This window comes from Manihot esculenta, chromosome 5, assembly GCF_001659605.2.
Source record: "Manihot esculenta cultivar AM560-2 chromosome 5, M.esculenta_v8, whole genome shotgun sequence".
Classification (NCBI taxonomy): Eukaryota; Viridiplantae; Streptophyta; class Magnoliopsida; order Malpighiales; family Euphorbiaceae; genus Manihot; species Manihot esculenta.
Window position 1 is genome coordinate 30,553,937 of NC_035165.2, and position 19,872 is coordinate 30,573,808.

General features: G+C 35.7%; 2 protein-coding genes across 5 annotated transcripts; one reads left to right on the plus strand and one right to left on the minus strand.

The window, feature by feature from the left end:
* The first annotated feature begins 7,465 nt into the window (after nucleotides 1–7,465).
* On the plus strand, nucleotides 7,466–14,704 carry LOC110615568 (RNA-binding KH domain-containing protein RCF3). Of its 3 annotated transcripts, none has more exons than XM_021757501.2 (9): nucleotides 7,466–7,657; nucleotides 9,002–9,747; nucleotides 11,068–11,493; nucleotides 11,602–11,862; nucleotides 12,418–12,738; nucleotides 12,971–13,050; nucleotides 13,181–13,292; nucleotides 14,089–14,245; nucleotides 14,413–14,704. In XM_021757501.2, the coding sequence occupies exons 2-8, from the start codon at nucleotides 9,037–9,039 to the stop codon at nucleotides 14,242–14,244; spliced, it is 2,067 nt and encodes a 688-aa protein (XP_021613193.1). In that variant the 5' UTR covers nucleotides 7,466–7,657; nucleotides 9,002–9,036; the 3' UTR covers nucleotide 14,245; nucleotides 14,413–14,704. The 3 variants fall into 3 exon arrangements, with proteins under 3 accessions (XP_021613193.1, XP_021613194.1, XP_021613192.1); XM_021757502.2 differs by having other exon boundaries at nucleotides 9,016–9,747; XM_021757500.2 differs by having other exon boundaries at nucleotides 7,468–7,657; nucleotides 9,008–9,747.
* A 528-nt stretch (nucleotides 14,705–15,232) lies between these two features.
* LOC110615570 (amino acid permease 6) lies at nucleotides 15,233–19,532 on the minus strand. Of its 2 annotated transcripts, none has more exons than XM_043956387.1 (7): nucleotides 19,082–19,532; nucleotides 18,730–18,963; nucleotides 18,533–18,626; nucleotides 18,237–18,451; nucleotides 17,801–17,868; nucleotides 15,874–16,101; nucleotides 15,233–15,790 (listed from the first exon to the last, which is right to left on the minus strand). In XM_043956387.1, the coding sequence occupies exons 1-7, from the start codon at nucleotides 19,197–19,199 to the stop codon at nucleotides 15,365–15,367; spliced, it is 1,383 nt and encodes a 460-aa protein (XP_043812322.1). In that variant the 5' UTR covers nucleotides 19,200–19,532; the 3' UTR covers nucleotides 15,233–15,364. The 2 variants fall into 2 exon arrangements, with proteins under 2 accessions (XP_043812322.1, XP_021613195.1); XM_021757503.2 differs by having other exon boundaries at nucleotides 17,726–17,868.
* Between the last annotated feature and the right edge of the window lie 340 nt (nucleotides 19,533–19,872).

A 19,872-nucleotide genomic window follows, 5' to 3' on the forward strand; every position in this document is an offset into this window, starting at 1 on the left:
TCACATAAAAATCTGCTGGGAAGACTAGTTGGTCAACTTGTACCAACACATCTTCTAGCACTCCCTTGGGATGGACGACGGATCGGTCAGCCAATTGGATCACAATACTGGTGCCCTTGAGTGTACCTGCATTCAACAAGTTAAAAATGGAAAGTGGCATGACATTTATTGAAGCTCCAAGGTCACACATGGCCTTCTTTATTCCCACATTGCCTATCTTGCATGAAACCGCGAACATCCCTCTATCCTTGCATTTGGTTGGAAGTTTCATTTGGATTACAGCTGAAACACACTCCCCCACACTTACCTTTTCACGTTCAGCAAGTTTCCTTCGGTTGGTGCATAGCTCTTTGAGAAACTTGGCATACCTTGGAATTTGCTTTACAGCATCAAGTAGGGGAATGTTGATTTCCACCTTGCGGAGTGTCTCCAATATCTCTTTTTCCTCTTTCTCTTTTTGGGACTTTGCGAATCTCTTTGGGAAGGGAGGAGGTATCTTGAATTTTTCTGCTGGTTGCTGTTTCTGCCTTTGACTGGATTCTGCCTTCTCTGGTGATTTGGGCAAATCACTTTCTGCCTTCTCTGGTGGTTTGGGCAGATCACTACTGGACAGCTCAGTTTGACCAGCGATCGGGTCAGTTTCTACTAGTGAACTGGGCAAATCACTGCCCTGATCACTTTCTGGCAGAATTTCTTCCATGCCCTGTTTTTGCAATTTTTCAGCCCTATTGTCTTGCAACTCCTTTCCACTCCTTAATGTGATGGCGCTAACATTTTGTCTTGGATTTATCTCAGTTTGGGAAGGTAGCTTTCCTTGTGATTCAATTTTGTTCAAGGATGAAGCCATTTGCCCCATTTGTTTCTCAAGATTTTGCACAGTATTTGCCAAATTTTTCACAATCTCTTCAAGAGATGCATTGGGATTCTGAGGTGCAGCTTGAGCTTGATTCCTTTGCTGGTAGCTTTGATATTGATTTCCCCTTGCATAACTGAAATTTGGATGGTCCCTCCAACCTGGATTATAAGTATTAGAATAGGGATCATACCTTCTTTGCCCATTGAAGCCTCCAACAGCATTGACTTGCTGGTCCTCCTCTTGAAGGGAAGGACATAGATCAGTTGGGTGGTTGTTGGCACATATTCCACATGTCTTGGGCTGCTGAATCTGCTGGACTTGTTGGGTTTGACTCACAACAAGGCTACGGACAGCATTGGTGAGTTCAGAAAGTTGGGATGATAAAATGGAATTACTCACCTCATTTACATTCCTTGTTGGCAGCTCTTAGTCTCCAAATTGTTGAGAAGCTGCAGCCATGGAGGAAATTAAGTCCCTCATCTCTCGAGGTGATTTTTTTTCAATTGTTCCTCCACAGGCTGCGTCAATAAATTTTCTCTCTGAGGGTAGCAAACCTCCATAGAAGTACTCAATGAGAGATTGGTCAGAAATATCATGCCGAGGGCAGCTTGTGCACAACTTTTTGAACCTCTCCCAGTACTCATACAAGCCTTCAGAGTGCTTTTGCTTTATGCCACTTATTTCTCGGCGGATGCCTATGGCTTTTGAGGTTGGAAAGAATTTTCTCAAGAATGCTCTTACCATATCAGCCCATGATGTGATGGATCTGGGTGGCAAGTAGAATAGCCATTCTTTGGCATAGTCTTCAAGGGAAAAAGGGAAGGCTCTAAGCTTAATATCGTCTTTTGGAATGCCTTGGGGTCTCATGGTTGAGCACACAACGTGGAATGCCTTCAAATGCTTGTGAGGATCTTCATTTTCTAGGCCTCTGAATTTAGGAAGGAGATGAATCAGACCTGTCCTTAGCTCGAATGGTGCTGTCAATAGGGGATATTCAATGCATAAGGGTACTTGATCTCCTGCTTGTTCAGCTAACTCTCCAAGAGTTCTCTCCCGTGGCTGTGGTGCTTGGATGGGCACGTTTCTTGCTTGATTTTCAGCTTCTACATGTGCAGCAGGTGGCGCTGCCATTGCTGGATTTTCTGCCATGACCAAAAATTCAGTTTCTGGTAAAAATTCTACTGTAGCAGGTGCGGTGGTGGAAGTTTCTGCTGGTGCAGAAATTTCTTCAGCAGGGGCAGTAGGTGGTCTGTGAGATGGTGTTGTTGATGAAGATGGTCTTGAGGCTTGGTTCCTCAAATTTGCTTGCTTCCTTAAGCTCTTGGCAGTTTTTTCAATCTCGGGGTCGTAAAGAAGATTGTCTTTACGGCCAGACCTGGTCATAAAGGGAAAATACGTTAGTTAGATCAATTCCCCGGCAACGGCGCCAATTTTTGATAGGCGGTTGTCGAAGCCGTCAAAAATAAACCTATTAAACAATCAACAATAAACTTGTAGATAGTGGCAATAGGGTCGAACCACAGGGAATTGACACCAATGATTTTCCTAATAATGACTAGGTCAAGTAAATAACAAGTAAATAAAAGAGGGGGGGTTTTGTGTTGAAGATGTACTAAAGCTAATTAACAATAGCAAGTAAATAATTTAAAGATGAGTAAATCAATAAGAGAAAAGCTTCTAGTTGAAGTATGGATCTATTTCAGATTGTTTAGAATTGATCATTGATTCTTTAACACTCCTATTTATTCCAATAAATTAGTTTTGAATGTGAAAGACGCTTCTCACAATCCAAATTCCTCCTTAGTTCTAGTTTGATTAGGAAACGTTCGCTAATCAAACACTAGTTAACAAGTTGCCAAGGAACGTCCTTGGGGCATTATAGCATCGAACAACTGTTAACTGCATTAAGACTTAGAGAAACCTAATTCTAACATTGCCAACCGCGTGGTCAAGTTTAGATCATGCAACTTGATTAAATGTGAGTTTAAACAATTTAAGCAATTACGGACCTAAATCATTCAAACAATTTATCACTTTAGCAATTTAAAAGCAATGGGCCCTTATTGATTCTAAAAGCAAAGTAATAATTATGGAAAAGATCAGATTGCATAAATATTGAAATAAACAAGAGTTCAACAATGGAGTATTAAATCTCCCAATTCATCACAAAATCTGAAATTCACCAACTTCAACTAGAAAGGAAGGAGTTTAGCCACTCATGGTGGACTAAATACACAAAAGGTGAAAAGAAAAGAAAAAAGGAAGATGCTGGAGAGTTTCTGGCGAGTTGAGTTGCTGATCAGAAGCTAATTTTGCTGGTTTGGAGGCTCTCCTTTTATAGCTGCAGAATTTCTCTCCATCTAGGGTTTTGAAATCCCTCTTTGATTTGGTGTTTGACTCCTCTTTTGATGTTGATTTTAATTGCAATTGGAATTCCTTGGATGAGAGACTCTTTCGTGGCTCTTGGTTTTGTGTTGGAAGTGATTGGATTGGATTTGGACTTCTGAAAATTCGGATTTCTATTTTCTGCCCATTTTCCCGCTCTGCTGTAAGTTTCTGCTGTCAAAGTGATTTGCCCGGTGATTTGACCAGTTTCTTCAAGTGATTGGGCAAATCACTGACCAGATCGCTTCTCTGTGAGTCAGTCCTCTATGTCTCTGCGAGTGATTTGGCCAGTGATCTTCGAGTTTCTTGGGCAAATCACTGGGCAAATCATCCTTCTGTACTTTTTCTGCACTTTTTCTCCCATTTTCTAATTTCTTCATTTTCTGTAAAAACAAGATAAAAACCATAAATTAAACTAAAAAATGTGTAAATAAGCAACAATAATTATGATAAAAATGTGGCTAAATTATGCTTGATCAGCAGTCCTTCCGTCCAAAATAGCCGTTTGGGACACTTGAATTGACAAAATTAACCCTCACTAAACTCAAACCCAAATACTCCTTCTTCTTCTTCTCCTTCTTCTTCTCCTTCTTCTTCCTACCATTTTCTACAACTTCTTCTTTTCTTCTTCTTTCTCCTTCTTCTTCTTCTTCTTTCTTCTTCTTCTTCTTCTTCTTCCTACCCTCTTTTCTGCAATTTCTTATTCTTCTTCTTCTTTCTCCTTCTTCTTCTTCTTCTTCTTCTTCTTCTCCTTCTTCTTTCTACCCTTTTCTGCAACTTTTTCTTCTTTCTCCTTGCAACCGAAGAAAGCATGAAAGAGAAAAAAAAAAGGAATTTCACATTAAGAGAAGGGTATTTCTGGAAAAAATTATCACCTCTCACTTTTGACTCTTTGACCAAACGGTTTAAATGGACGGAAGGACTACGAATTTGGACGGAAGAGAAAGTGAGGGACTTAAGTGTTGGGTCGCCAAAATAGAGGGACAGAAGTGTTAATTACGTTAAACCTGAGGGACTAAGAAGTAATTTTCCCTTTTAACAATTATATATGTAGACTAATTCGTTGATCGTTTAATAAATAAACTCGTCGTGTAAAATATATTAGATAAAATAGATTTATAATCACTAACGATCATATCAAAATAAGATAAATCTAAATTATCAAAATTAATTACATAAATAAGAATTTAGTAATCTAATACGATAAATGAATATGATATGTTCTTTCTCTTTATTCAGTTGAGTGACTCCCTAAAATAAAAAGTCTATCTTAATTTTGAATCAGATAAAATCAGAACGATACAATTTTGACAAGCAACACAATAGCTTTCAGAGTTACGAATTAAAATACTCAATCTAAATACACCTTACTCTGCCTTATATGAAACATCCACATTACATTTATTGAAACCAAGAGGAGAGAGATTTCAGAAAATATCACTTATTATATGGCTAGCATGTTGACGTATTAATTCTTGAATTGTACACCATGCAACTTGCAACGGCCAAGCATATTGAATAATAAAAACAGGAGAGTAGTATTTATCATGCCATGTCATTTGATTTCTACTCCACCATATGCTATAAAGGACCATCAAGCTTTGCTCTATAACTTCCTTCTGCTATGTAACAAGGACAGTAAACCATTATTGAATGGTATGAACAACTTGCAATCCCAGCGATGTTGCAGTCCAAACATTTCGAGCATAAGTACTAATACCAATACATGGACTGTACTCTCCTCTTCCACACCACAAAACGGGCACAAAGGAGAAAAATAGACCTGTTTTTTAATTAAATTGACAGCACATAGCAGAATATCAAGGCTAGCTCGCCACACCAGGTACTGCACCTTTTTTGGAACTTTCGATCTCCATACAGCAGTCCAAACATCACTTACAGCTGCTACCTACCTGCTCTTGACTCAGTTCCAAAGCTACCTTAGATCCACTTGCCACTGTATAAACAATTTTTGTATCATAAATCCACACTCATTTATCCCTCCTAATAGTCATGAAAGGGGAATACTCAAAATTAGCTTAGTATCTCTTACATTAAAAAGATCACGAACTACCACCTCCATCCCGCCTACAATTTTGGAACTTTGGGAGGTGTGTGCTGATGATTGACAAGATTGACATGTAATATTTTATTATATACATATGTTATAAAATTTTTAATTATTTTATAATTTAATATAAAATTTTAAAAATTGATGTTATTCCACTCAAAATCTCAAAATTTATTTTTTTTTTTTGTTTTTTTTTTTCATTTCCATCCCGCCGAAAGGACCACCGCTTTAACTATTTTTATTGTATTGTCACAAGTTTTAATAAAAATTGTCACAAGTTTCATATTTATTAAATTTTTATTTTTTAAATATTTTATTAAGAATTTATTATAATAAATTTTACTATATTTATTATAAAAAATTATGTAAATATAATAAAAATTAAAAATCATAGTTTTATTTATTACTGATGTATTATTAATATTTCATTACTGCATTACTATTTAATAATATAAGTTAATATTAAAAGGCACGAAATTGTATTAAGAGTAAAAAAAATTAAAATAATCATAACTTAAAAATATAAAAAAATTATTATACTTTCTTATACCAAACAGATCAAACAGATGGAAATAAATTATAATAATAGATTTTAGAAATTTAATTAGAAAGAGAATAAATATAGAGATTTTAAGTTGAATTATATTAATTTTTAAAATTTTAAATTAAAATATAAATTGACTAAAAATTTTAATTTTTTTATAATAGCATTTATCTATATGATATATAAATTTTAAATTTGAATATAATTGTAATATAAATTATATTTTTAAATAATTTTATAAATTTTTAATTTTTTTATTAAATTATAAATTAGCATAAAAATTTAAATTTTTTATATAAATAGTCCATTCTTATAACATAACATATTATATATATATATATCATATATTAAAGTATTTGATTAAATATTTATACTCTTTAACACTATTGCAAATTTATTCTATAATCCATTTTTTATATTTTAAAATTTCATTAATCTATAATATGTATATAAATATAGAATTGATGGATAAATAACGGCTTTGATAAAAAAAATCGTTAAAATAAAAATATTTACTTTAAATAGTATTTTATTAATAAAATAAAATTTAAGAGTTATATTATAATTTATTATTAATTTTTAAAATTTAATTTAGAAATTTAACTATAATAAATTTAAAAAATTAATTTTATTATTTAAAATTTAAAATTTAAAATATAAATATGAATTGATCTACGGTCCATGTTTGGCAGACCAAAGAGTAGTTATTTGGGAGAGCACTCCATTTTGACGAAGGAGGAGAAAGGGATAAAACATTAAATACTCATGAATATCTAAATATGGATATAACCTAATAATTATGAGCAAATTTTAAATACGAACTTCTCAATCTCCATAATATCACCTAATATAAAAAAGATAATATCAAATTTGATTTTTCATTAATTATTAATTATTTTTTGAAGGTGTTAATTATTAATTATTTTATAATAGTTTGTGATAATCCAAAAAATAAGATTTTACAAAGGGTTAATTAAGTTTAATATGAGAGAGGGTGTTATCTCCTTTTATTATTTTTCTTTATCTATCAGTGACGTGTAATGGTATCACTGCTATTGGATCATTTGTCTCTGCCATACAGATAGGAATGTACGAGAATATCAAATTTCTGCTCCATGCGTAACGGCCATTTAATTTCTCTCTAGTATGTATGCGAATGGATCCACCGGATAAATGGGAGAACTAATTTTTTCATTCGGACTGAGCTGGTTGGTGAGATTAGGACCGAAGTCTAAGAGAGGTCTGATATTAAGGTTGAACGGATTGGGACGGTCCAATTGAGAGAATTAGAGGGAGTCCGGTATTTAAACCGAGCGGATTGAATATGGTTCATGTGGGAGGCTTTAGAATTTTCAAATAATGGGCTCTTATTATGGGTCAGACTCCAAATCGAAATGGTAAAATTGAGCGGTCATCGATTTTGCAATTTGTTAGAGCAATGTTTCTATTTATATTTCAATTTTTTTTTGACACATTTAACCTTCATCAGTTAATCGTTATTAAAATTGGTTTATATTTTAATATTTAATTTTTATTCATATTACGGATTTTTTTTTAATAAAAAAAAATTAATACGAGGCGAATCGTTTTCGAAATCCAACCGGGTTTTCTGAGAAAAACCGGTTCCCAATTTTCATCACCGAGAGGTAGCGAGTAACCACACACCTTTTCTTTCCTGTCCGACGGCATAGCGCAGTACAAATAAAACCTAGTATTAGCGGACATCGAGCGAGAAAGCCACACCTATTTTCACCATAAGCGCGCCACATTGATTTGCTGCTTTCCCAAGTTTCTGTGAACTGTAAGTATCCAAGATTTCGCAATTCATCAATCTTTTTCTTCCTGTTTTCTGGATTCTGAATCATTCACTGTTCGCTTTGGTTTCTTAGTAGTGGAGCAAAATCTGTGCTTTGTATAATATCCTTTTTGGGTAATTGAAGAGCTACCCTCTCACTGAATTTATGCAATTGAAACTTTCTTTTGGGAACCCTTGTTATTCATCTTTCCACAAATTCCATTTTCTCTGTCTTCCCTTACTTATCTTCTACTCGGCGAACAAACTAAGTTAGCGCTTCTTTATTGGTTTGGTTCTTGGGTTGATTTTGTTTATGAAACTTGTACTTTTCGTGCAAACTTGGTAGTTCTATGGAGTAGGACTTCTGGGTTTCTAAGTTCAAACCTACTTCAGCTTATTTATTAAGTTGCAAAGTTAATACGAGGATTAAATTTTGTATTTTTGTGGTTATTAAGTGGAAAAACGTTTACAAATAGCATTTTTTTTTCCCTTGATAAGATGGATTTTGTTGGTCTTTTGATAGATTTAAGTTTGAGACCTGAAGGTTCTTGTAGTTTGGATCCTGCTTGGACGAAATTGAAATAGGAAAATACAGTTAGGGCACTTAAGCTAACTCTCATACAAGCTTCCTTCAGTCTCTTCATCTGATCACAACGGAGTCAGTTTTTATTCTGTAATATTCCTTCATTACTTACTCTAGATTATGTCTTCCTTTTAAGTATCTTCCTCACCTTCTATCTTTCCTCCTTTCATCTGTAGCTTCCTTCACCTGTTGTGCCAAATTTGGACACATCATATGCGATTTTACAGTATTATTCATTAACTCTATAATAAATACTCTTTAATCTTCCACTCTGTTCAATTGTCTGAGTGGTTATCAACAGTATTAATGAGCTGAAAAGTCCATTGCTTTAATTCCTCTCGTTTTTCAGCATTGCTGATAAATGGGCGTTGATGAGTATTCTTTTTGTCATTTAAGGGCACAGGGAATGACATATATGCAGTAATCAAATGAAATGTTTGATTTATGAAGCTAAGGATTTTACAACCTGCCATAGAGGAGCTACATTTTATGATAATTTCAAACAGAGTGGGATATAGTTTGGGAGTGGAGTTATTATCACGCTGATCAAGTTACATGAAAACAAGACAATTCATTCTGCGCGAAAAGTCATTTAGTCTATAAAATAGAATGGTCATGTTTGATGTTCATCACCTTCGGTTTCCTTAGGACTTCAAGGCATTCCACTTTTTTTTTTTTTTTTTCAAAATTTTTTGATCCTTGATTGATCTTTATTTATTTTTATTGGCATTTCTCTTTTGAGTTTATTGTATTCTTAATGCTGCAAGTGGCAGTGAAACAGGATTGCTAATAATCTGTGGGCATGTCTGCTGCATTGACGCCTTCTAAGAGGCCACATGATCGGAACCTTAATGAGTCGAATGGAAAAGGAAAATGGCAAAAGACATCTGGCCTTAATTCCCCCAATCAATCCGTGAAAACCTCTAGTGGTGGTGTTGTTTTCCGAATACTTTGTCCTGCTTCCAAAACAGGTAGTGTTATTGGGAAAGGTGGTGCCATCATATCACAAATCCGTCAAGAAACTGGTGCAAAGGTCAGAGTTGAGGAAACTGTCCCTGGATGTGATGAGAGGGTAGTTGTCATTGTGGGTTCTGATAAGGATATTGAAGTCAATAATGAACAGAATGGGGAGGATGGTGATAAAAAAGCTAATGTGGCTGAAGAGGGTGATGAAAAGAAAGACAATGGTGAGGAAAATGAAAATAAGGAAACAGTTCCTGCTGTTGACTCATCAAAGTCTGTAAAAGAAACATCATCCCTGCAGAAAGCTTTGTTACTTGTTTATGAAAGAATAGTTGAAGCAGACCCAGATACGGGTGGGGGAGATGAGGAAGATAACAAGCCTTCTATGTTCATTTTGAGGTTACTTGTGCTTTCCGGTCAAGTTGGATGCCTTTTGGGAAAGGGTGGCAGTGTAATCAAGCAAATGTCAGCAGAAAGCGGGGCACAGATTCGGATTCTTCCTAGGGATAAACTCCCTATATGTGCATCACCATCTGATGAGCTAGTTCAGGTAATCAAACATTACATTTTATCATTTGCATCTTCTTTGGTGATGGAAGATACTTTACTCTTCCAATCAACCATGTGAAGGTTGCAATTCTGTGGCAAATGATGAGAATGGGTATGTGGAATGGGAGTTCCTGTGAAAACTCTAATTGTTTCTCTTTTTCTTCTTTTGTTTTAATTTTGTGGTTACATTTTGGCATAACTTTATTGTTGAGGTCCTGGGTCATGGATTGTGTCATAGGATCATGGATAGGAGATGAGCTCATTGGAGGAATCACTTAACACTTCAGACTTGTTAATGAGAGAGTCCTAATTCTCAAATGTGTTTGTAATTGATCTACTTGTTTTTTTATTGAATAAAGAGAAACTCTTTATATAACGGAGGTTCAAACAATCAAAGTACTTCTAATTAAAGTCTAATCTCAGCAATCATTAGATAAGAAACTACTAAGATTAGATAATAGAAATCTGATAAAAAAACTACTAGATAAATGCTATCTGTTTGTTGCTAATAAAATTTTGATAGACTTCTTCAATATTTGAACTTTGTTGAAGAATGGATTGGTTTATCCGGTATCCATACCGTATATATTTATAGCATGTGATCTTTAAAGGAGTAGGAATATGTGCACTTGTGTATACATTTATATGTATTTGTGTATGTGGTTCTCAATAACTTATACTAGTTGCTTTTGTATCTTATTTTCTCATCCTCCTAAGCTCTGTGGTATTGCTAGGCATTGAGAATTTGACGAGGACAAAGGGTTAGATGAAATTTTGGTCATTTGTCCGTTCATCCCATGATGTTTCTCCCATTGTATTTATTTTCAACGTCTACCTTGAATTTTCTGATTGGTTCAGACTTCAGAGAAACCATATTGATTGTTATTTTATTCATCATGGACATTAGGAGGAGGTATGCAGTTTTTTGTTGTGCTGAAGCGCCTTGCTCTTCTTTCTTTTTTTTTTGTTTTGGGGTGGGGTGGGGTGGGACTCCAGATTAGATAGGGAGATAACTTTATGGTGATCGTGTTTTATAAGTATATATTCTAATGTGATTTGGAAGGGACTGTAGTCGTTAGTGTATCAGGCATTGCTCCAATGCTTCTGCAAATTTCTGCTGAGAGCTGCCTATCTACACTGTCTTCTCTTACCTACTCCTCGCAGAAATGGTACAGTTGTATCAACATTATGATTGATTGATTGTAGACTTACAGCAATGTATCACAATTGCTGTCTTGGCAATTATATATGTATATATATGAACATGATATCTGTTCCATAAATTCTCATTTTGCCATGTTACTGCATGATTGTTCTGCAGATCACAGGAGAGGTTGATGCTGTGAGGAAAGCTATTCAATTAGTGACTCAGCAGCTTCTGGAGAATCCACCCAGGGATCATGACTCTTTCCCTTCCAATTCTACAGGACCGTCATTTCATTCATTTGGTCATCCTCCTCCTAGGCCAGAAGCATATCCACCACCATATCAGTCTTTTAATGCTCGGGGAACAACTTATGGTGCTGGACCTCGGGATTTTCATGAAAGTGGTATTCCTGGTCGAATGAAGCCTGCTTCAGATATAATAACCTTCCGATTGCTATGTCTTGATGAGAAGGTAGGTGGTGTCATTGGAAAAGGAGGAACTATAATAAAAACTCTTCAGCAAGAAACAGGCTGTGATATCAAAGTTTTGGAGGGGGTTTCTAATTCAGAGGACCGCATTATTCTCATTTCTGGTCCAGCGGTATGGTTTGTCTCCTCTAGAGCTGTGTATATGTTATAAGCTTTATTAGTTCCGACTTACCCTGCTCCTTCATTTATATTGTGTTGACAAATAATTCCACTATTGCAGCACCCGGATGATAGGATATCGGCTCCACAAGATGCAGTTCTTCGTGTACAAACCAGGATTGCTCGGGCTTTACCTTTATCTGATGGTAAAGAGAGGACTGTGATTGCTAGGCTTCTTGTCTCCTCAAATCAAATTGGTTGCCTCCTTGGCAAGGGCGGTGCCATCATGGCAGAAATGAGGAAATCAACTGGGGCCTATATTCGAATACTGGGGAAGGATCAAGTTCCAAAATGTGCTTCAGAAAATGAAGAAGTGGTTCAGGTGTGCTCTTGTGTTTGTTGTAGCTTGGCCAGGTGGGCAGTTTTAGTCTACTAAGCTGCCTTTTCCTGATGTTAATTTTATCATATTTTACTTTTTTTTTGAAAAAAAAAAATCCAAAACTTTGTTCCAAGTAACAAATATTATCAATCTACTTCAAAATTAGTGTCAATTATGGTTAGACTAGAGGAGCGTGTCAAAGCACCTAGATGCTGACATTTAGTTATTTTGTATGCATACTATATGAAGAAGGGGAGATTTTTTTTCTTTTCATGAGTGAGAGAAGTGAAAAATAGTTTATTTAATTTTTAGACAAATATTTTCTAAAAGAAAAAATCTTATAGTGGTTTTTTAACAAATTTAGTGATTATTAAATAATATAATAATTCAAAGTGTCACATTAGCAGGCTTTTCATACATCACTTAGCATTCTTTGGCGCATGGCTCCTCTAGGTTGGCCACAACTGTGACATTATTGAAGTAGGTGCATATAAATGATACAAGATAGACCTTTTATTTTGAGTCATTAATCCTTTTTTCCCCACTGATATGGCACAGATAAATGGAGAATATGAAGTAGTTCAAGAAGCACTTCTGCAGATAACCACCAGGTTGCGCAATCATTTCTTTCGTGATGTATATCCTTCTATAGATCATCCCTCTAATCCTCCCTTTCTGGATCAACCTCCATTTCCTCCATACATGGGAAGAAGGGAACTCTCGCCTCCATTCCATGCATTTCACAGTTTTGATGGCATGGGTGGTCCACCTCCACATGGTGGTTTCCATCCCCATGATGATCGTCCTCCTTTCATGCACAATATTCATAGACCAGGCATGCCCCCACATATGTCCGAAAGAAGACCTTGGGGTCCACAGGTATGGTACCATCTTCTCTGCTTTCCTCTAGTCTATCAAGGATACAAGGTAGCTGGCTAAAGCAAGACATCTGTTGGCTATGATTTGGGTTACTTCATTCATCTTTAGCTTTTAAAATCAAATTTCTAGTTCTTTAAAGGATCAAGTTTTACTGTTCAAAATAATTTTTAGAAAGTAAATTGCAAAACAATTTTGTGCAAGCTTTCACTCTCTTCCCTGAGCTGGCATGCAGGGACCTATTGAGGGTGGTCCTCCGGTGGGATTGCCAGATTTTGGAGGACCTCCACCTAGAAGACTTTCTGGTTTTGGAGGGTACGTCTGTCAGTCTGTGTTGTCATTTTTTTATTCTTCTTTCATTATGGTCCAATGTTTCAACTTTTAAGTTGTTGATATATGGTATCGCACTAATCCTTTTCTCATATTCTTGTACATGTGTTTGCAGGGTTAACCATCCAGCGATTATTACAAGCACTACTGTTGAAGTTGTTGTTCCTCGTACTGTGGTCCCCGTAATTTATGGAGAAGATGGTTTATGTCTGAAACAAATTTGCCAGGTTTATTCTTGGTTGGATGCTCAATTTACAGATTATATAAAATAAAACAAATATACAATAAATGGTTGCCTTATATTGTTTAATCAGTGTGTGAGATGGAGAGGGAGGAAGAGAGAGTAGTATGAGAAAGGCGTCTTTTAATTAATAAATCATGAGATAGGTTTTGTCTGTTTTCCATTTCTCAGTTGAAGCTATAACTTACCTGCCTAATCAACTTAAAGAGAATTACTTGCTAGGTATAGTAATGTTTCTTCAAGATAACTGAGGATGACAATTCATTTTCATTGTAGCCTTAAAAGTGGCAGAGTGCAGGATTTGTACTTATCTTTTATTTTCTATGGCATGGAATGGATACTAGATTTGCTATGTCTCAGTTGGAGCTGCAAATTTGAAGCACCTGCATAATCAACTTTAACAGAATTGCATGATAGTAATGTTTCTGCAAAATAACTGTGGATGACTTCTTATTGTAGCATTAAAAGTGTCAGAATGCTGGCTTTGAACTGATTTCTTGTTTACTATGGCATGATTTCTTATTATGCCTTAAATATTCCAACAAAAGATGATAGACTTTTCATGGCCTCACCTGTAATTCCTTACAAAATTATGTGAATTTACATAAGCCTTCATATCATATGTTTGATACATCAATATAATTTGTTCATGTGGGACAAGTGGTTTATTTTAATTAGCTGCTATCGGAACTAAAAAGTTGTATTTGATATGACCTGAATAAGTTTCTAAATGACTATGATCTATGGCTTTAAAATATGCATTATGACCCATTCTGTTTCAGATTTCGGATGCTAAAATTACAATTAATGAGCCGAAGCCTGGAGCAACAGAAACTATGATTATAATATCTGGAACTCCTGAACAGACGCATGCAGCTCAGAGCCTCATTCAAGCTTTTGTGATGAGTGAAAGGGACTCCACTTCATCTTTACAATAAGGTAATATTTTTCAATGGTCACATTCCCCACCCTCCAATCACCTGCTTCTAAAAGCACCTTGGGTAGACAACTAAGATGGAGCGTATTCACCTGCTCCCTCGAATCATGTAGATAAGATGTTTTAAGATTATAATATCTTTTTATCATATGTTATATTTATTTTACAGTTATGGGAAGGAAGTCGAGGAACTAAACGAGTGGATGTTGATACCTTCTCTGCTGAAGATTGGAGATAGCGGTAATCTAAATTGGCAGTTTTGGTGAGTACTGTGAAACCTGTCTGATCTTATTGGTGAAAAGATGGCATTGAAGGCTGGCATACATGTTCAATCTCTTAGGAAGAAGGACAAGTGATCAAAATGTACTCAAACAACCATAAGAGTTGTCAAACACTACTTACATTTTGATCTTGTTTGGAGGATGAATTATTAGTAGATTGCAAGAAAATTTTATGATTTACTTATGTGCATATTTATGCTTACCAAAACAGTTTCACCGCTTCATATCGGCTCAATAGAACTTTATCTTACATTTCTTTATATCAACTCAATAGACTTTTCTTCAACATCCAATGAAATCACCTTGTTAATCTTCATATTTTCAGCTGTCACATACTTGTATTTATAATTTTCAAAACATGTTATTAGTTTTCTGAAGGACATTGTCCTTTTTCTTTCGGTAGTCTAGTCCAGTCTAGCACATGCCTGGATACATATGATATCCTTTTCATCCTTACACTGTCTATAATGCTAAGTAGCAATGTTTGTTATGGGAAGTGAAAAAAAATTAAGAAAAAGGAAATGGCTACGTTGAATTAAATGGATTATTTTGCCTGCCTTTTCGGAGATTTATTTCATACACAAGTGTCCAATTCATGGTAGGTTAAGATTTTCATGCAAATTGAGTAAGGTTTCCTACTACCTGGTTGTATTAATGGCTGCCCGGTTTTCGTCTTGCAAAGTTTTGTAGTTTATGTTGTTTGAGAAATTAAAGAAAGCGGGCTTTACTAGTGGTAATGGATTGAAAATGTAGTACAAGCGATTTGATGATTTTGGAATGAGAATACAGAGATAACTGCTACTGTAAAATTTTAGATTGTTGCTGAGAAAAGGGAACAGATTATTGCACGGATTGGAAGGGCTTGTATTTCTTGAGAGAGTTCACCAGACCTTCGATTGATCCGGCTGCTGCCACAAGTGATACTATTAGGCAGGCGAAACTCAATATGTTCAACCATGTCCATGGTAAGGAGAACTTTCGCATTCTCGTGCGTGCAATGTACATCTCCACCGGAAAATACACCGTCAATGGCCAGAAAGATGCAGCCCCGATGAGGCCCAAGAAATCATTGAAGAATGGGAAGATCATGGCTACAACTGCTGTTACAATAACATAGACAGTTCTCCACACCAATCTGAAAGAGTTGAGGTAATATACACCAAAAAAAGGGATGTTAATGGCGTGTTCTCTTGTTATGAACTTAGTCTCCGGCCACTTTTGGTGGCAGTTCTTCTCCACAAAACTGAAGACTGGCTGGCTGAAAACCTGGTAGACATTTGAATCATCTTAGACAATCATCAGAAGTAGTGGGCAGAGGCTAGAATATGTGTCCTTGGAGAAGCTTATACCTGGTAGGCACCGATGAGGTGGACGGCGATGCACACATTCGCGAAGTCGATGAGCCAAAAGGGTTCATAGAATCCAAAACCAGTGAGGAAATTGCCGGGTGCATCATCTCCAAATGCTGCATAACCAACGGAACCACATAGGACGTAGAACAGGGTGGTGATTAGGATCCCAACAAAGGATGCTCGCTTCATAGCTTTGTTCTCAGGAGGACTCGATTTGATGGTATCCTGCAATTCATGTCCATTAAAAGGTATATTGCTTGTTAATCCTCTGTTTAATGTTGTCCTAACTCCCAACTCTAGCAATTCTTGCATTAACATGTAGAATAAGCACTTATTAAAAAGCAGTTTAATTTCTCCAACATCTTTGAGTAGTGATAATTTTGCAAGGATAAAAGCAATTGAAGTAGTAAATTTTCAAGAGGAATCATTAGAAATATTCAAAAAAAAAAAAAAGGAAAAAGAAAAAAGGCAACTCTGATCAGATGAGACAAATTTATAGTAGGGGCTAGGGATTATGATTAGCTGCTCAGTGGGTGATGCAAGATAGAGAGAGAGAGGTAGAAAAGGTGCAACCCACAACATGGGCTTTTACTTCTTTCTCAAAGAAAGTAGCAATTGTGGTCCATTCACTCCCTTCCTTTCTTTCTTTCTTTTTTTTAAATAAAAAATTTATATTAAATAAAAAGCCAATATCCAAATAAGATTATAAAAATTCTAGCCTAAGATCCAGTTTACCATGTATATGTATAAATATGTGAGACTTAATATTTAATAGACGAGTCTCACCATAGCTCTTGTATATCTCGAGTTCATAATACATCCAAAGTAAGAAAAATCCAAAACCTCAACAAAAGTACGCCAGGCGACATATCCCACATGCATCATGCAAAAGCCAACGACAAATTTCTAGAGGAAGAGTTTGCACAGCTGTTGTCTTATTTATTAAGGGTCCATGCATCCTTTTTCATATGGTCCATAAAGAATCTATACAAGATTATGAACCCATTTGTCCACATTGCAAGTTTGCAAGTAAATCAACCCTAGGAAGAGAGTCTCCCTCAGATTATTCACCCCAATCCTTTCTTTATTTGAAAATTTTGGAGTGTACGGCTGCAATTGTCCTTATCAGAACAGAGTAGCCACACAAGTAACAACAAACGACATTGGCTTACAAATCCATAAAGCTGAAGTTCAATCAGGCTACGCAACTCGCCAATTCAATCCCGAGTCTGGCAAGGTAGGGGCACCTCAGAAAGGCCCTCTTGGCCTTCTCTACGTCCTTAAACTCGAAAGCAAGGGCTAATGCAGGGTACTCAAGTCAAGTTAGGTGCACTCAAATACATCCCCTCAGATCTCTATAGCTATATGGTTCACAATTTTATTAATTTTATGCTGAATTTAATTAAAATTTGTATAATGCGTATAGTCAAATTATTGGTTACTCAGCATGCATGTTATTATTAGTGGGTTCCACTCTCCATAATTGAAGCAAAAACTAACAAATTTGGCATGAGTATATGAATCTAGATGTAAACCTAAAGCTACCTTCAGTAGGATGTAAATGTAATGCAATCAATTTTGGCTAAATGCATACATGTAATTTAGTATTTAAAATTTATTAAAATATTACTTTTAAATATAACTTAAAATTATATTTTCTTTAAATATGTATTTGGCCAATCAGTTTTATATTAAATATTTAATAGAAAGTTTAATTGCATTATTGTATGTTATAGTCTAGTAATTTTTAATCTCATTTTCATATTAATTCGAGTTTATAATAACCACTGTAATAAAGGTCATTTAAACAGAAAGAAGTAAATTATGTGGAGGGAAGTGATTGGCTTGCCTGTATCTCGATAAGAACGGTAGAGAAAGCATAAGCAAAAGCAATGTTCCCGATAGCTTGGAATGATTTCCACACCTTTTGTGCTGGTGTCACGTCCACCCCAACTGCTGTTCCTGTTAAGCTTGTTCTTGCATGTCCCCCTCCTATTCCTCGTTAGTTTTCATTACAAAAATTTATACCCAACAAACAAAATATACTTTTAATTAATAACTTTGATTTAATAACATCAGAATCATTCTCAAGTTAATACGTTTGTTTCACTACGTAAAAATTCAGTTCAAAGCACAGAGAGTTGAGTTTCTTCTTTTCAATAAAAGGCTAGCAACAGTCACTTTTCTGGATAATTATCTAACGATTTTCATTTTATTAGTTGAAAAGTATAATAATTAATTAATGATTAATGTAGGATATAATTAATTAATGATTAATACTTCTTATCCAATAGAATGGAGAGTATTAGATAATCATTAAAAAAATGACTGTTGCTAATATATCTCTTTCAATAATTTACCTGCTACTTTTGCTATGGAGAGTCCCAGACCTATTGAAGAATAGGCGAAAGACATGACAGCTGCAAGAACAGAGAGCCATGAGAGCTTGTGGAAGTTTGGTATTTGGCTGAGGATGATTTGGATGCAAGCAAAGATGATCATGTAGGGATAGTTTGATATATTGCACTTCACATGATGTCCATGCTTGTGGAAACAATTTGATCTCTTAACAGCCCTGAGAAATTTTAAAAACAAGCAATTAATATTACAAGTACAGCTCATAAATTTCAGATTTTTTTCCTTTTAAGTCACTTACACCATGCTGATAGATGCTGTAATAGTGTAACCAATTGTGATTCCTATGAGGTTCACATACTGGGCCAATCCACAGAGTTGAACTTTCCGGCCTCCTGGTATGTATGCCAAGTTAAAGAAACTGGGTCAATGAACAATCAGAGATTTGTAAGGGATTCATTCATAAACAAGTTATGTGTAGAGCGTGCTGTTCATCACCTAAGTTGGCTCTCACAGCATCCATGTAAGTGTAGTTTCTTCTGCCAGTGACAGGATCAGGTGACCTGTAGGAATCAGCGAGAAGAGTAGAAGTGAAGAAGGTTATGCATGAGAAGGCCATGAGAATAACCGGTCCAGCCACCCAGCCTAACTGGGCTATGGCCCATGCTAGAGACAGCACGCCTGACCCAATCACAGCTGTGATGATATGAGCACTGGCAGTCACCCATGTCCCTTCAACAACAAGAACAAGAGGAAATGCCACTGTGATTAGTAGAAGAAATGGAACAAAAATAAGGAAAACTTTAAGAATCTATGTGGATGTTAAAGGAGAAATGGACATATACATTACCAGTTCTTTTGGGTCGACCATCATCATCCAAGTTCTTGTGAGTTCCAGTACCATGTTCATTTCCTTCTAGGTCTGCCTGTTCCAAGTGCATACTGCTATGCTGCATCTCTTTAGCCATCTCTCTCTCTCTCTCTCTCTCTCTCTCTCTCTATCTCTCGCTCGCTCTGTGTAGAAAATAATGGGAACTGAGAAGAAGGGACTAGACAGTACTAAAATAGAGAACTGATTAGAAAAAGGAAATGATAGCTTTAATGGGATGTTAAATCAAAAGAATGAAAGCAGGTGGGATATACAAAAGTCAATTAAGCAGTGTTTCTGCTGTGCTAACATATATCTTAACCAACAAAGGTCGCTAGTTCATTGCATTAAAGAAAAAAAGACAGGAAAAGACGAAAACTCTTTTCACATAGACAAATTAACAAACAACTGGGCATCACCATTGATGGTGGTTTTAAGAAGCTGTGGTCTTAACTTAAAACCCCATTAAGGTCCCCACTCTGTCCTTGTGTATTTGGGCTGTGGACCATATAAATTATGAAGAAAACCTAATATATGGTAAGCAGTCATTGTGAAAATTCTGTGCCTCACAATATCACTGCTCTTTCTCCAACTTTTGCTTAATTAGTCAGTTGTTTTTGTCATATGGGGAAACACATCAAACTCGAATGCGTGTAAGAATTTCATTTATTTGTTGTTATGGTTTTCTATTCTTCAAGTAAAACTATCAGAATGGTCAACAAGTTGGTTTCTTTTCCTTTTCGGTTCGACAATTTTTCATTTTTTTCTCTATT

Excerpts from the sequence above, each read along its gene's own strand:
- LOC110615570 (XM_021757503.2), bottom strand. The coding sequence starts at position 19,199 with ATGGCTAAAGAGATGCAGCATAGCAGTATGCACTTGGAACAGGCAGAC. Across the intron at positions 18,452-18,532 it reads ACAGCATCTATCAGCATGGT|GGCTGTTAAGAGATCAAATT; the intron begins GTAAGTGACTTA and ends AAAATTTCTCAG. Across the intron at positions 15,791-15,873 it reads ACCTCATCGGTGCCTACCAG|GTTTTCAGCCAGCCAGTCTT; the intron begins GTATAAGCTTCT and ends AATGTCTACCAG.
- LOC110615568 (XM_021757501.2), top strand. The coding sequence starts at position 9,037 with ATGTCTGCTGCATTGACGCCTTCTAAGAGGCCACATGATCGGAACCTT. Across the intron at positions 13,051-13,180 it reads AGACTTTCTGGTTTTGGAGG|GGTTAACCATCCAGCGATTA; the intron begins GTACGTCTGTCA and ends ATGTGTTTGCAG. Across the intron at positions 13,293-14,088 it reads GTCTGAAACAAATTTGCCAG|ATTTCGGATGCTAAAATTAC; the intron begins GTTTATTCTTGG and ends ATTCTGTTTCAG.